General features: G+C 42.6%; 1 protein-coding gene across 8 annotated transcripts in view; it reads right to left on the bottom strand.

The window, feature by feature from the left end:
- Positions 1-15,612, bottom strand: part of LTBP1 (latent transforming growth factor beta binding protein 1) — a 381,021-nt gene that overhangs the window by 64,998 nt on the left and 300,411 nt on the right. For 7 of the 8 annotated variants that reach the window (XM_084793790.1, XM_084793788.1, XM_084793791.1 and 4 more), the window contains 2 exons: positions 8,200-8,322; positions 1,779-1,904 (listed from right to left, as the gene is read on the bottom strand). In XM_084793790.1, the coding sequence (XP_084649916.1) occupies positions 1,779-1,904; positions 8,200-8,322 (249 nt within the window). The remainder of the gene's footprint in view (positions 1-1,778; positions 1,905-8,199; positions 8,323-15,612) is intronic. The other variant, XM_084793789.1, reaches the window with a different exon arrangement.

The following is a 15,612-nucleotide window of genomic DNA, read 5'->3' as shown; positions in this document are numbered from 1 at the left end:
AGTAAACGTTTTCTCAAAAATCACATTTTTAAAGTCGGGGCCTTGCCAAGTAAATGACCGACCAAATTAGAGCAATTATATAACTTCCAATATGCAGAAATCCACGTTTAGAAATGTACAGAATGAAGGATAAAAATTAATATACAGATACGCACGACTCTGTTACCGCCGGCTACATTTGCCTGGAACAACAGCGTCAGGGGCAAGCACCTTAGAAGATCCACAGCCACTAGCTGTGGTGACTGAGACCAAGTCTCAGGAAAGGAGGACTTTACTGCCCACAATTTGGAGTGAAGCAAAGCAAGCACCAGTAAGCCTGCATCTTTCTGGAAATGTGGGTTCTGTGAATCGCTCCCGACGGACTGAGGCAAGGCAGCAGCACCCACCCTGGGCTCCGGGAAGAACGTGTGTAGTCACTACAGCCTCGGAGCGCCAGACATAAACTTAACATGAAACATGAGACACCGAAGCCAGAGTTCCTTGTAAATCTCCCATCGCCCACATTAGAGCACTGCCTTCCTCTGTTTCCCCACTTAGGATTCCTTCCAAACACTTCTTCACTCTGCTTGCTCTTGCACTACCCCGCACTATCTTCCTCCCGTCGCAGCCAGATCTGGCCTCCATGTTTTGTCTGCTCAGCAGGAGAACAATTTCAACAATCTCCGTTTTATAAGATCGGTTTATTCCTCTCAATATAATAATTGGTTTCAGCTGAGCGTGGACGCCGGCCCTGGGCCGGGTTCCATTGTAGAACTAGCGGCAAGAGAGCAGACACTTCCGGCTGCAGTATTCTTTCAGAGCGAGGAATCCGAGCGCTCTCTTTGGCCTAGAATAGAGCGTTTACAGCGTACTTTTTCAAAATGTAGGCGAGTTTCAATAGCCCAGATCTTAGAAAAAGATACAATGGACTTAGGATCGTGGCAATCTTAGCATACTTTTGAAAAAGCTCAGATGAATTGCTCCTTCATTTATCAAACTATAAAATCATGAAGAACATAAAGCTCACATAAAGCTCATAGCCAGCGCTGTAACCTGCAAACATGCAGAGACCACAAACAGGAATTGGCGCTATCTGAACATCTTACAGGCTAATAAAACCTTGGGGAATGTGCATAAAGTGGGCAAGTAAGGAAATGGGTTGGCTTAGAGCAGCGGGTCTCAAGCTGCGGGGTTGCGACCTCTTTCACTAACCTCTGCCTCCCAGAATATTCACATTATGATTCATAACAGTAGCAAATTTACAGTTACGAAGTAGCGATGAGAATAGTTTTATGGTTCAGGGTCACCGCAACACGAAGAACTGTATTAAAAGGTCACAGCATTAGGATGGTTGAAAACCCCTGGCTTAGAGGTAGGGAGATAAGAGGAATAATGTTAGATTCTCCTTGCTCCCAAACAGTTCAGAGAAATCAAGCAGGACATCATGTTTTATAAACAGAATAAGCAAGTGACCCACACACAGAGGATAACGGAAACAGGAAAAGTGTCACTGTGTCTACCTAGAATCCACAGCTCCAGCAGATTTCACTCATTAATGCAGTGCCAGTATAGGAACTACCTGTGGGTTTCTCACCACTACAACCTCGGCTTATTCTACGTAAAAAATGCCAACAACTGCTGAGCTATGCCGTCATGTACCAGTCACCCTGACGCACAGAAGCCCTGGGTCTTGGATTACACACACCTTTTAAGTCTTAGAGTCTTTTTGCTGTTTAGTAGAAAGCCACCCCTCAGCCTCTACAAGGCAGAGTTACAGGATTTCACGTGGCTTCTCTTACCTTCACATGTACGGCCATCCGCAGAGATGGAGAACCCCTGTTCGCAGACACAGTGGAAAGAGCCGTGCGTGTTGAGGCACTCCCCATGAGGCCCACAGAGGCCTGGCTGTGCACATTCATTAATGTCTGCAATGTAAAGGAGAGTTGCAAATATTTGAAAAAGAGATCTGGTTTGTTTTCCTCCAATACAAGTCATATAGGAGGGAAAAGCCGTTCTTGAAAGGAGTCGACTTTGCTTTTGTAACCCATTCTTGCCCAGACCACGGGGCAAGCTGAACTGTTAGAGGTACAAAAGACTTAGGGCGGCCCACAGGACAGCAGCCGTTCAACCGTGTCAACCTATAAAAACAGCCATCTCCGAGGTTCAACCCAGAGTGGCCCCTGCTTTAGACACAGCAGAGGAGCCTTGAGCAAGAATAACAAACAATCCAAGGAATAGTCATCAGTGAGAAAGCTGTTTCTTCCCTGTCCCCCGCCCACCCCAACCTCTGGAGTCCTGGCACACCTGCTTCTCCATTCCCAGGATGTAGACTTCCCCACGGCAAGGCCAGACACGCCTTGTATATAGTATTTAGCTCATAAATGCCACTCTATAAATGTCTGCTAGATATATTGGAAGTAAACTGCAATCTATATTTCACTGAAAATGAGTAATGGAAACAAAATAAGAGGAAATGTAGGCCAGACGAGTTATGGTGTGCATGAGTTTGTAATGGTGAAAATTAGTGAGGGTGAAGTATTCAGTACAATACTTAATGCACACCTAGAGGTCCAGAAGTGGCTACTATTATGAAGATGTGTAAACAGCTGATGCCGTGGGCAAAGGGTGTGAGCATCTTACATTGTTTGTCCTTCATGGACTTTTGCTTCCCAGGCCAGAGTGACAGAGGAACTGTAAGTGCTGTTGACATGGGGAGTTAGGAAGCAAAATGGTCTTTCAAACCAGTTCTTATTACGGTGGCTAACAGTGCCCTTGATGACCACAGCACGGGGAAGGCCAAGGCAGCTCACCTGTCACAGTAGTACAGACACACGCACTATATTTTTCTGGCTGGTAAACTTATCTGTGTCCCTCACCACGGTTTGCTCCTTGGTGAGGATGTGTGAACCCTGAGTTCCATACCCTTCATACCATGTTTCAGTAAGTATTGACCCACCAAAAAATTTCTCCATGATACTACTACTCCATCGAAGGGAGAGAAATTGGTTTGGGTTCTTTTAGGTCATTGACGTCAGAAAAATGATCACATGTCCTCAGCACTATCCCAGCAGGCCACTTTCTGTCTTCTTGAACTTTCTTAGGGTCCCTCTCATCTTTATACTATGGAGGGCCTCAACGTTTCTTCTTAGAAGTTCATCTTTATTTCAACTCAAGTGTTTTCTGAGTGCTCTCTACAAGGATGGATCCCCAGCACAGACAAAGGTCACAGCAGAACAAGCAGAACGTATGTTCTTCCTAGTGGCAAATAAAGCATGCTGAGCTGCAACTTCACTCTTTTCCTCAAAACACCACCGCTGTCTGCTCACTCGGGTCTTCTGGAGGCTCTCTGCTTGCTCTGCCAATCCCTGTGCAGAGTAACTTGTAACAACTACTGATTTTATTGCTTTTCTTTATTAGCTCTGCCTTCTACATCTCTCCATAACCACATAACTTAGATTACCTGGCTTACCCACTGCTGAAGCAAAAAAGAAACTAACAGACCATCAACAGAAACAATAATCAGAACAGACACACATACAGAGTAGGGGAAAAATCTTTTGAACTATATTTCACTTAGAGACTTAATACATAGGCTAAAGAGCTACAAAAATTAAACATGGAACAAACAAACAAATTTTCCAATCGATAAATGGGCTAAAGAGCTGAGTATTCAGTTCTCAAAGAAGAGGAAATACAACTGGAAACAAATATTTGGAAAAACATTCAATGCCTTTGTTCATGGGGGAAGTGCAAATTAAAAATTCTTTGAGTTTCCAGCTCATTTTTGTCAGATATGCTGTCATCAAGAAAACAAAGGACAACAAATGCTGCTGAGGACATGGAGAAAGAAGAACCACTAGTCGTTGCTAGTGAAAGTATAAACTGGCACGGTCACTATGGAAATCAATCTGGAGGTTTCTAAAATATTTAAAAATATAAGTATCATATGGCCTAGCCACGCCACTCCTGGGTATCCACCCAAATTACTCTTTAAGTCAATACACCACAGAGATACTTTCACCTTCATACTTATTGTTCACAACAGCAAGGAAATGGAACCAACCTAGACATCCATCAATAGATGAATGGGTTAAAAAATATATGTTATATATAAATACAATGGAAATTTATTCAGTCATAAAGAAAAAAAAATGAAATCGTGGCATTTGCAGGGAGATGGATGGAACTGGAAATCATTATGTTCAGGGAAATAAGCCGGACTCAGAAAGACAAATACAGCATGTTTGTTCTCATATGGGGGGACCCTAGACCTTAATTTATGTGTATGTGTACACATGTATGCGTGGGGGTGTAAGTCATGAAACTAGAAAGGGGCCACAGGAAGGGGGAAAGATCTTAAAGGAGGGGGAGCAGAAAAACAAGCATAATTGAAGGCATGTGAGATGAAAGCAGAAGAGACACGACTCAGGGGGAACGCAAAAGAGGGGGGCAAGGAAGCTAGAGGAGAAAGTGGGGACCAATAAGCACAAAGTATGTGCGAAGACTCCACGGTGAAACCCATTACTCTGTATGCTAACCCTAAAAGCCAACATGAAATAAAAGAATAATCAGCAGAAATTAGTCATATTTTCTTGAAGATTTGCCTCTTAAACCGTTTTTACATCTAGGACAAGGAAACGCAGCTCACTGTCTACTCACCTATTTCTCAGTGTCATTTTACATTCTTCTTTTTTTTTTTTTTAAATAAGGCTTCTGATGCTTCTGCTTCTTCCCCGCCCACTGATAACCCATTACATGGGCAAATCTGAATCCTAACCTTCCTTTGGACTTCAATTCTGCTCCTCCCCTCCACCCTGGCACCTGGTATCACCTCTGTCTAGGCCAGGAGCTCCACCGGCCTGAGTGTCAATACCATACACATAGCATGCGCATCTGTACCTGCCAAGCCCTAAAGGCTCCCTAAGACTTCCCTTCCGCTTTTTACTCTGTGGCCCTGGGAAGCCCTTTAAACGCTACCAACACTTTGCAGCTCTGTGCGGTAAACACTGCACGCAAATATCCTGTTTTCAAAGAAGTCAACGATTAGCAAGGAACTGTCTAAAGATGTCTGATGACAGGAACCGAAGGTGAATTCCCAGACTTTTCCCCCAGGAAACTGCTAAAAAAAAAAAAAAAGAGCAACATGAATATCTAGTGCTAGAGAAACATGTGCGTTCAATTTGGATTGCACTTACTGAAGCATTCATTTCTGAGCTACGCCGCTAGTAACTCTGAGCTGAAAGCCAGACTGTATTTAAGTTGGATTTCTTTCACGGGTCCGGAATGCCATAGAAATTCACAGTTTGGCATGTGTAAGCCAAAACGTGAAACTCAAGTGTGTTCCGAATCTCTTGCGTACCCTGCCACATTCCTGAAGAGACTATTAACGTGGAATTTCCATTCTGCCTGCACATCATCATTATTTTTGCGGGACGAAGAAAAAAAAACTCTTAAGCATACTTCTGACTAAAATGTCTTGACTTGGTAAGGCTGCCAAAGCTAATGCCTGTCACCTAGTTACTCAGCAATGGCCTCTGGGTAATTACATTGCCATTCATTACATCTGCGGCATTAAAACAAACTCTGAGACCCATACCTCTCAGCAGAGCACTGACATAATCATGAGACTAGAGGATCGTGGACGGACTGGAAGGATCACAAAAGCGGCCTCCAGCGACAGAGCGAAAGAGATCACTCAAAGGGAGGTGAGGCGGCATGCTTGTGTGAGCAGCCTAATAAGAGAAAATGAGCAAGGGAACCCAGTCTTCCACCCCACTTACCCAGTACACAGGCCTTGCTTTGGAAATGCCAGGGAGAAGGCACTTGCTGCCCAGCCTCAGGTCCTGAGTTCAATCCCTGGGACTTACATGGTGGAAGAAAAGAACTGACTCCTTCAAGTTGTCATCTGACCTCCATATGTGAACATGTACACACACACACACACACACACACACACACACACACACACACACACACACACACATACACACACACGCAGCAATTATAATGTTATCGTAAAAGAGAAATGCCTATCACATATTTGGACTCACAAATTTTCAAATTTTAATTTACTCTGGAAAAGAGAATGTGACGGAGAGCAAAGTCAATCCGTGACTGATGGCCCAGTAACCACCATACTTTTGGAGTAGTCACATCTTTGAAAAGTTGACCTCAGGCCACAGACGGGAATTTTATGTATTGAGAGAATGCGGTGCACTTAATAAGTCAGCTGACTGAGTGCGTTCTGGGGAGTTAGCCGTGGGAGCTGAATGATAAAATGTTCAGCGTGGGCTCTCGGGCCACATGCACTGAGACTTGGTTTTTACCTCTATTTAGCCAAAAGAAATTAGAAAAGAAAATACCACTTTTCAGCCAAAAAGTCTATAATAAAAACCAGGATTCAAATTTCTTAGGTTTTTGAGGTTTTTTTTTTCTCTTTTTCATCTCTTGGCATTTTTATATAAATCAAGATTAATTTTGTTTAAAGTTCTAAAATGGAAATATTTTGACAGAAACATATAATTTGAATGTTCCTTCTCCACAGCTTCAAGTCTGAGCACATTTAATTTCTACACTGAAAAAACCTAAAAACCTAATTTCACTTATTGCATTATGATAGCAAAGAAATGCCTAGCAGCAAATGAGGTAGATGGAACATATTTAAATCTTGGGACTAATGAGGAAATTAATTCTTCTTTTTTTTTTTTCCAGACAGGGTTTCTCTGTGTAGCCCTGGCTATCCTGGACTTGCTTTGTAGACCAGGCTGGCCTTAAACTCACAGAGATCTGCCTGCCTCTGCTTCCCAAATTCTGGGACTAAAGGCGTGCACCACCATAACCTATGGAAATTAATTATAAAAGACCCTGAGGCTAAAGCCCATGTTCTTCATGCCTCCATGTCTTATAGGGGAGCTCAGCTAGTGACATGCAAATAGAGCATTTTGCAGAGAGAGGGCATTCTCTCTGTCAAAGATACGGGGCATCTGGATATATCAGGGGAGAGTCATTTGTGGCAATCAACAGTAATAATAATAATAATATTCATATACATTCTTATTTATTTGTAGTTTGAATATTATGCACAATTCTATAATGGGAGAGGAACATAAAACATTTATTCATGTGTCAGAAATAAACATATGTAAACGTAGATATATGTATAGATTTTCATTGGAAAATGGGCATAAATTGTTTAGTCTGTTCATTTTTTCATTCATTCAATCACTCATTCCTTCCTTCTTTTTTTTTTAAAATGCTACACACTGATCCCAAGGCCTCTCACACAGGAGGCAAGTGCTCTACCGCTGAGCAGTGCCTCCAGTGCAACGGACTTACTAAGACTGATGTGTGCCAGAAAACTTGTGGCTGCAGAAAGATACAGCTGTCAATATTGGACACCGTATCTACCAAAGTCAAAGGGAAAGTCAATACATTTCCCCATAAAACAGTCATTTAGCCTGTCTTCTTGTGTTACAAAGATTGCAGGTTCAAATCTCAGCTCTGCCTTTACTGGGGAGGAGCATGCTCACTAGCTTCCTAGATCTCAGTTATTCACTTACAAATGGAGTGCAAGGAAAAGTACCTTTCATGTGGCTGTAAGAACTGAGAGCCACACCAACAGTGAGCACTCAACTTAAGTTACTATGATTGTACATATCGGTACTTGTGTTGTACTTTATTGTGTTCTTATTTGCATCCTGTGTCAACCAAATTGCTGTTTGGGAAAACAAAGGTTGATGCGGACATTGAAAAGTATTAATCTCTGTGCCTCCTTATTTTAACCAAGTCATTAGTGTAGCTTTTTTTCTGGAAGAGAGAAAGAAATGGCAGGCCCTGGACAGAAACAGGCACTGTAAAAAGGACAAATATTGTCTCTGAAGCAAAACGAAATACATTCATGATAGACACAAACAAGCCAAGAGATAATTTTGAATCAAGTACCAACAAGGCTGGACCATGGAAGGCCCAGCAAAGCACAGGTGACCCCAGAGTCACACAAAATGAGAATGTCATTTATGACATATGCGACCTTTGGTTAACACGGTGTGCTTCAAAGCAAGACATCCCTACACTTGATGTACAGCTCAGAAACAGGCTTTTGGAATACAACATGGCTTCAGTTCCACATGAATAAAGCAAGCACAGATGTGCAGATTATTATCAGAAAGCACTGCAGGACTGAACGACTGTGTGGGTAGTGAGAGGGAAAGAGAGACATACCTTGACATCCTTTGTTGTCATTCAGCTGGAATCCATCCGGGCACGAACAGTCATAGGACCCCGCAGTATTGATGCAGTCGCCTCCCTGGCAGACACTACTGTCCTCCAAGCATTCATTGATATCTGCAAGTCAGTGTGCAAGTTGGGACTGAGTGAGCAACATAAGGAAGATTATACATGTTATATGCACACACACACACACACACACACACACACACACACACACACACAAACATGCAAAGTATGTACAGTACATGATTTCAAATGGATAGGTTTCATGTTAAATGAAACATTTTGAAATAATTTTTAGCCTTTTTTTGTGTATGTGGTTTTGCTATCTTAATGATAGAGTCTGGTTTGTTATGTAGCCAATTTTGAAATTTGTGATGTTCCTGCCTCTGCCTCCTGACTGCAAAGGCCACCCAGAAGGGTTTTAGCTTTGAATAAACACAGAACTGGTCCATCTGAGACAATGAGAGACTGTCTATGTCGTCTGGACTGGCCCGGAACTCACAGTCTTCCTGTTTCAGACTCCTGAGCACTACATGGAAGTTTTAAACATTAGATGCAATTAACTTGGAGAGGAAGAGTCGCAATTTTTCACTAAACAATAATTTACTTGTTTGTATTATTTTTGATAATAGAGAATACATTTCTTCAAGCACATATTGCTAAGTATATCTTAAGCATATTTAAGCTCCTTAATCTATGTATAAGATCCGGTTTGAAAGTGCTTGGCAAGCTTCCCACACCAAAGGGAAATGTTATTAAAACCAGAACTCCAAATGCCATTGTATTAATAAAAATAAACACATAAGACATTAAACTGCCTTACAGGTCCCAAAAAAAGTTAACATAAGAATCGTTATAAAATACAATTACCTGACAAGAGTGTTGCTACATTTAGAGGCGATATGAATTTAGAGAAAAGATATAAGGAAACAAAGGTGTTGGTAACAGAATTTATTTGGCGTCTGGGCAATAGAATGTGGATGGGGGACCTCTGTACGTGGAATCAAATGGAGCAGAATCCTAATTAAGTCTGAGGGCTTCTCATAAGCAGACTGCCTGGCTTTTTAGCAACTAGATGTAAAGCATATGTCCACTGCAAGTGCTTGACAACCGAGCAACACTGAGTTCTGACTGTGATGTGATGGTGTAAGATGGTTTTGGTGACACTGAGGCTCACATCAGGCAGATGTTTCCGGGGCCTGTTTGTTGCCACGGCGACTCCTAGCCAGAGTCCATCACTCCTAGCACACACCACAAGCCCATTCTCTGCTGTGTCTGTGCAGGGTTTAAATGAGTAGTGTTCAAGAAAGAGGAGGAATAAAACTTCCATTGTCTACTCACAATTTTACATTTATGGTATCTCTTGCCAGTAGTTCTGATGGCTGCTATGCAGAGAATTTTAAGGAGAGAGTGAATACAGAAAGTAACGCAGTTTCCCTAGCACTCCTCGCTGTCTAGCTCAAGGACGAGGATGAGGATTAAAGCTCCCTCATTGGACCAAATTAACTAACTAAGGGGCTGCTATACAAAAGGAGAAAGGACCAGCTCTCCTGACCACCACAGGTGGCAGAAGTGGGGGCATCACCCCCAACCCACACCACCTCACGGCATAGGAGCGGCAGGGCCAGTTCCCCAGTTCTCTTGCCCTGGAGACAGGCTCACCTGAGCCCCACTTTGCCTGCCCCCTCACTGGGAAATCAGGCTCTGCATCTTGGCTGGGCAACATAGTGGAGCTAGCCCTGATGTTGAAGGCAAGAGTGAGCTAGCCCCTGCTAGGCTGAAGCACTTGGGAGAGTGGGCCCTGAGTCTTGACTGGCAGCACAGTGGAGCTTGCTCAGGAGGCATAAGTGCCAGTGAACCAGTCAAGGGCATCAGAACAGGAGAGCTGACTCTGCCTCCGCCCTATGGCAGTATTGGGTGGCCTAGCCATGGCAGTGCTGGAGAGCTTGCCCTGGCAGTGCGGATAAGGGAGAGCCAGTGCACTGACCAGCTAGGCCACCACCCAGGCCGAGGTCCAGGGCTCTGAGTTGGCTCACTTCAAAATCTATATCATCTACAAATGGTTGGGTTGCATGAAAGGGCCCGTCCTGCTGATCTAGAGCTGTAGGATCTCCATGACACAGGGCAGCAGCAGGAGAAACAGAAGGAATCCTGATGAGGATCAGTATTGATGGTGTCACAGAAGCCAGAGACCTTGAACCAGAGCAGTGACTCATTACAATGGACATTGCAAGTGAAGATGTGTGGACAGCAGGATATACTGTGAGACACACTGTGACACACTACAGCTTCCACTATGGGAGGTTTTCTATGCTTTGTTGTTGTTGTTGTTGTTGTTGTTGTTGTTGTTGTTGTTGTTGTTATTGTTTGTGGGGTTTTTTTGGGGGGGAGGAGGCTGTAAGGGCAAAGGGTGGGTATGAGGGGATGGGAAGAGGAGCAAGACAGGGTTGCATGATATAAAACTCACAAAGAATCAATGAAAATGTTTTTCAAAAGTCTTAAAATAAAAAAAAAGAATGAAGGTTTATCATCTCACTCTGTCAAGATGAAGTTATGAGTGTCCACCTACACTGGCTGCTGTAAAACATAAAACATATATGACACGCCATTTCTACGCAACTGCATTGTTGCTTTCTAAAATTAATTTATTCAGATTACATCTAAATTTTTATCCCATCACTTGTATCCTCCCATTCCTCCTTCCCTCCTGCTTTCACCCTATTCCCCTCCCCTAGGTCTGTGACAAGGGGGATCTCCTCCCCCACCATATGATCATAGGCTATCAAGTCTCATCTTGGTATCCTGCTTATTCTTTCTTTGAGTGCCATCAGGCCTCCCCATGAAGGGGAGGTGGTCAAATATGGGGCACCAGAGTTATGTCAGAGTTAGTCCTCACTCTCCACATGACTATGGAGAATGTCCTGTCCATTGGCTAGATCAGAGTAGGGATTTGATGTTTACTCCTTGTATTGTCCTTGGTTGGTGCAATAGTTTGAGCAGACCCTTGATGTTTTTCTTGTAGGTTTCTAGGACCCTCTGGATCCTTCTATTTCCCCATCTCCTATATTTTTCTTACCTAGAGTCCCAATCGGATATCTTCACATCTATCCGAGTCTCCAGGTAAGTGAAGACTTTCGTGGGACATGCCTTTTGGGCTAGTGTCCAATTATAATTATAAGTGAGTATATACCATGTGAGTCTTTCTGCTTCTGGGTTAACTCACTCATTATGATCATTTCTAGTCCTATCCATTTGTCCACAAATTTCAGGATTTTTTTAAATAGCTGAGTAGTATCCCATGGTGTAAATTTACCACAGTTTCTTTATCCATTCTTCAACTGTGGGACATTTAGGCTGTTTCCAGGTTCTGGCTATTATGAATAAGGCTGCTATGAGGCTGAGAAGCATTGTTGCTTTTTAAAAAAGACTTTTCCCATCATCTTTTGTGCAGTATGACTTACTATAAATACCCCTCTTTTTAGAGCTCAGCTCAGTGTTCTGAAATATTGACACACACACCCACCACCACCACCACCACCATAGTCACAGTACAGGCATTTCCACTCTCACTCACCCCTAAGTAGGATCCCTTTGTGTCTTTGGCATCAGCAGTTAAGTGTTTCTGAGACTCATTCACAGTGCTGGTTGTATCAAAAGCTCACTCCTCTTCTTTGCAAAGTAGTATTTCATTATATGAATATAAGTCTGTTTACCCTTTGACTTTTAATGAGTACTTTGGACTACTGCTATTTTGTCTACTCCAAACAAACACACATGGCTATGTCTTCATGTGGACACACACTTTCCTATGCTTTGGGCAAATTCCTAAGGTTTACAATGGCTGAATCTTAGAGTAGATTTATATTAGTTAATGTTTTTAGAAATTGCTTCCTAAAGTGGCCGTACCATTTCATACTCTAGTTTCTGCAGTGGAAGAGACATTCAATTGTTGCATATTTGTTTGACTACACCCACAGCTGTTCTAACAGGTAAATACTGGTCAAGCTGATCTTAAATCAGCTTTTCTTTCTTTGCCCCTTAGGAAAAAAAAGTAACAAATTGGGATGAAGTTTATTAGATCACTAGCATTGAGTTAAAGAAAAAGATCTCTATTTGAAAATGAGGCAAATCCCAAGAATGTAAAGTTGAACAATAAGAAATACCACATAAGCCAGGCACTGTGGCATACACCTATAACCCCAGCACTCAGGAAGCAGTGAAAGGCAGATCTCTGTGAGTTCGAGGCCAGCCTATTCTACAAAATGAGTCCAGGACAGCCAAGGCTACACAGAGAAATTCTGTCTCAAAAAAAAAAAAGAAGAAGAAGAAGAAGAAGAAGAAGAAGAAGAAGAAGAAGAAGAAGAAGAAAGAAAGAAAACAAAGAAAGGAAGAAAGAAAGAAAGAAAGAAGGAAAGAAAGAAAGGAAAAACAAAAGAAAAAAGAAAGAAAGAAAGAAAGACTATACAACCCAGCAATATGCTGCAGCACATAGAAACCTGTGAACAGGAATATTTAACAATCCAATCTTCATTCACATCTCAAAACCAGAGAGAAAAATGGCATTGTTTTAAGTATTTTAAATTAACATACAGCTTTAGAAACTTAGTTATGATATAGTCGAGTTTACTGAGCATTTTCATTTATGTTTTCAATATCTGCAACAACTCTGACAAAAAACAAACTGGAGTGAGAACTATGCATGGTGGTGCATGCTTGAAAGCCCACTCCAGGAGCCACGGCAGGAGGATGACAAGATAGGGGGTAGCCTGTGCTGCCTAGTGAGCTTGGTGCCAGCTTGGGCCAGCTGCAAGATGCTGCCTCCCTCCACGCTTGAGCATGAAGTGTGCTTAACGTGGGGTTGTCTTGATGCAGCTGTACAACTAGAGAGTCTTCCCAGGAGTTAAGAAACACATTTTCCACAAAGTGACAGAGGAATCGCATCATTTTCCCACAACCTCTGCATTGTTAAATGACGTGGTCCATTTTCGGTCTTCTTTTGCCTAGCAGTCATGGATGGCATAGCTATAATTGTCACCTTTAATTAAAGCATCAACCCTTCCTTTTTTTACTTGTCTACAGGTCTAGCTTTCCTCCTTCATATTTCATCTGTTGCTTTCTCAGTTCCTAGCCATGTCTTCACTTCTATGTGTTGGGAGGCCTCGGAGCTCTTCTCTTTAATTTCCTCTTGAGTGACCTCAGTCAGCCTAGTGGCTTTAAATACTACCTGTGTGCTGAAGGCTCACGGCCCAGGACTCACCCTTCAATTCTAGATACTAACATCAAATTCATTTGATAGCTACACTTGAACTATCACTCTGGGATTGGAAACATGAACATGTCATGTAGAATTCCTCATCTCCACAGAGCCTGCCACTTGGAGCCTCAACATTGCTATTACTTTGAATACAAAATGTTCTTCTTATGAGTACCACAAGGCAGTGACTTAAGGACACCACTACCTCTCTTATTTAAAACCATCCATCTCCAGAAGGCCACACACATTGCCCACTTTACAATAGTTATGGCCATGTAACAAACTATTACTTATAAGCCTTTTACTTATTTATCATACCCATTGCTAGCTTCCTCACTAGAATAAAGGTAATTCTAGGAGGGCAGGGCTTTCCAGTTTTTTATATACGTCCTGTACCTACAGTACAGGCTCCTACGAAGTTAGCACCAAATGACTGTGATGAACAAATACATAAATGAAATATTCTGACTTGAAAAGAGAGACTATGACTTCTCACTGTAGTGTTGGTGTTCAAATATTAACCACAAAGAGATAAGGGCCCCAGGATGACAATTAAGCACCAAGTTATGTTGTGACAGTCTACAATCAACGTACAGGGAGCAACATCAGAGAAGCCGAGGAACAGCATCAGGTAGGTGTGGGATTGAAGTTAGTGGCTGAAAAGTTGAAGCTAGTCCCATCAAGTCAGAGGCAGAGCCTTCTGTAGGCTGATGGACCTCTGATCTCTACAAACTGAGACAAGGAAGTCACCAGCATCACGCTGACCATGCCACACACAGGCTTGTGCACACACTTGTCTTCTGGCTCTCAGAGGAGGCCAGTGGGCCTGCGGGAAAATACTATATGAAGATCAGGTCTCCATTAAAAAAATTTTTTTAAAGTCACGCATGTAAATATAAAAGCTAACAAGAAGGGCAGTTCTTCCTCCCACAGCTGTGAGCGGTATGTGGACACTCATAGACAGTTAATTATGGCAAAACGCATTCCACTGGTGAGGGATGGAAACAGGACGAGGTGGGAATTAGCAAGCTGAAGTGCTAATGTAGTTTCAAAGAGAACTCTGAGTTAGCTGGAGGAGCTCCAGTCCTATTTATAACCCAAACACTGGGGAAATTAATCCTGACTTTAAGAGAAATGAGCTCCATTACACATCCAAAGGAAAATTTCCTGTGGAACGTAATTATATCTTATAAACATGTATATTAATAATAAAGAATATGTTGGCTACAGGTTTTTATTTGGCTTGTCACGCAATGGATGTTTTTAGAATAAAAATCTTGGGTGTGCTGATAACATACCTACGTAGTTTTTAAAAAGCCAGAATAGAAGAATATATTCCCTGGTGAATACTATCAAAAATTCAGGCACGGTTGGGGCTGGAAAGATGGATCAGTGGTTATGAACACTGGCTGCTCTCCCAGAGGACTTGGGTTCCAATACCACTACCTAAACAGCAGCTCACAGCACTGTGAACTCCAATCCCAGGGGATCTGATGCCCTCTCTAGCTTCCACAGGCACTGCACACACATGTGATGCACAGTAACACACACACACAAAACAACTATATGTATGATTAAAAAAAAAAAAATTCCGGCATGGCCTGGTGAGCCTCTTTCCTTGGCCAAGAAGCAAGCCACAAGAGTCACTGATGGTCAGTTTAGGTTCCCCCATGTATTTGTGTGGGTGTGGCTACCTCTTGTCTTCCTAAGAGAACCTTCCACAGCAGGCCCTCCACAACACAGGGCTCCCTCTAGCACAACTGCCCTTTCTTCTTTTGATGCCATCCTATCAAATCATTAACCCAAATACAATTTTTCAGATATCATCTGGTTCATAACTTATTTGACCACTTGTGGTAGATGTGTGGGGCACCTTGTAGAAGTGTTTCATGCCAGCTCTTCAAAGCCCTCACCTGCTAGTTCGGGCCACTCAGAAGACAGTTTTGTATGAATGAGTCATTAACCGTCCATCACTGGCACAAAGGAAATTTCCACTCTCTTCCCATCTTTGTCCCACTCATATGACATTGAAAGGAAATACTTTGCAAAGAGCTAACCCTCAATTATGAAGGCAAAAGTTGAGCTCCTACACACCAGGCAGAAAGATCCCAGATTGTCATGGGCTATAGCATGCTCTGGACATGAGG

This window comes from Acomys minous (assembly GCF_964271855.1).
Source record: "Acomys minous genome assembly, chromosome: 8".
Lineage (NCBI taxonomy): Eukaryota > Metazoa > Chordata > Mammalia > Rodentia > Muridae > Acomys > Acomys minous.
Note: the sequence above shows the minus strand (reverse complement) of the source record. Positions and strands in the feature narration are given on the sequence as shown.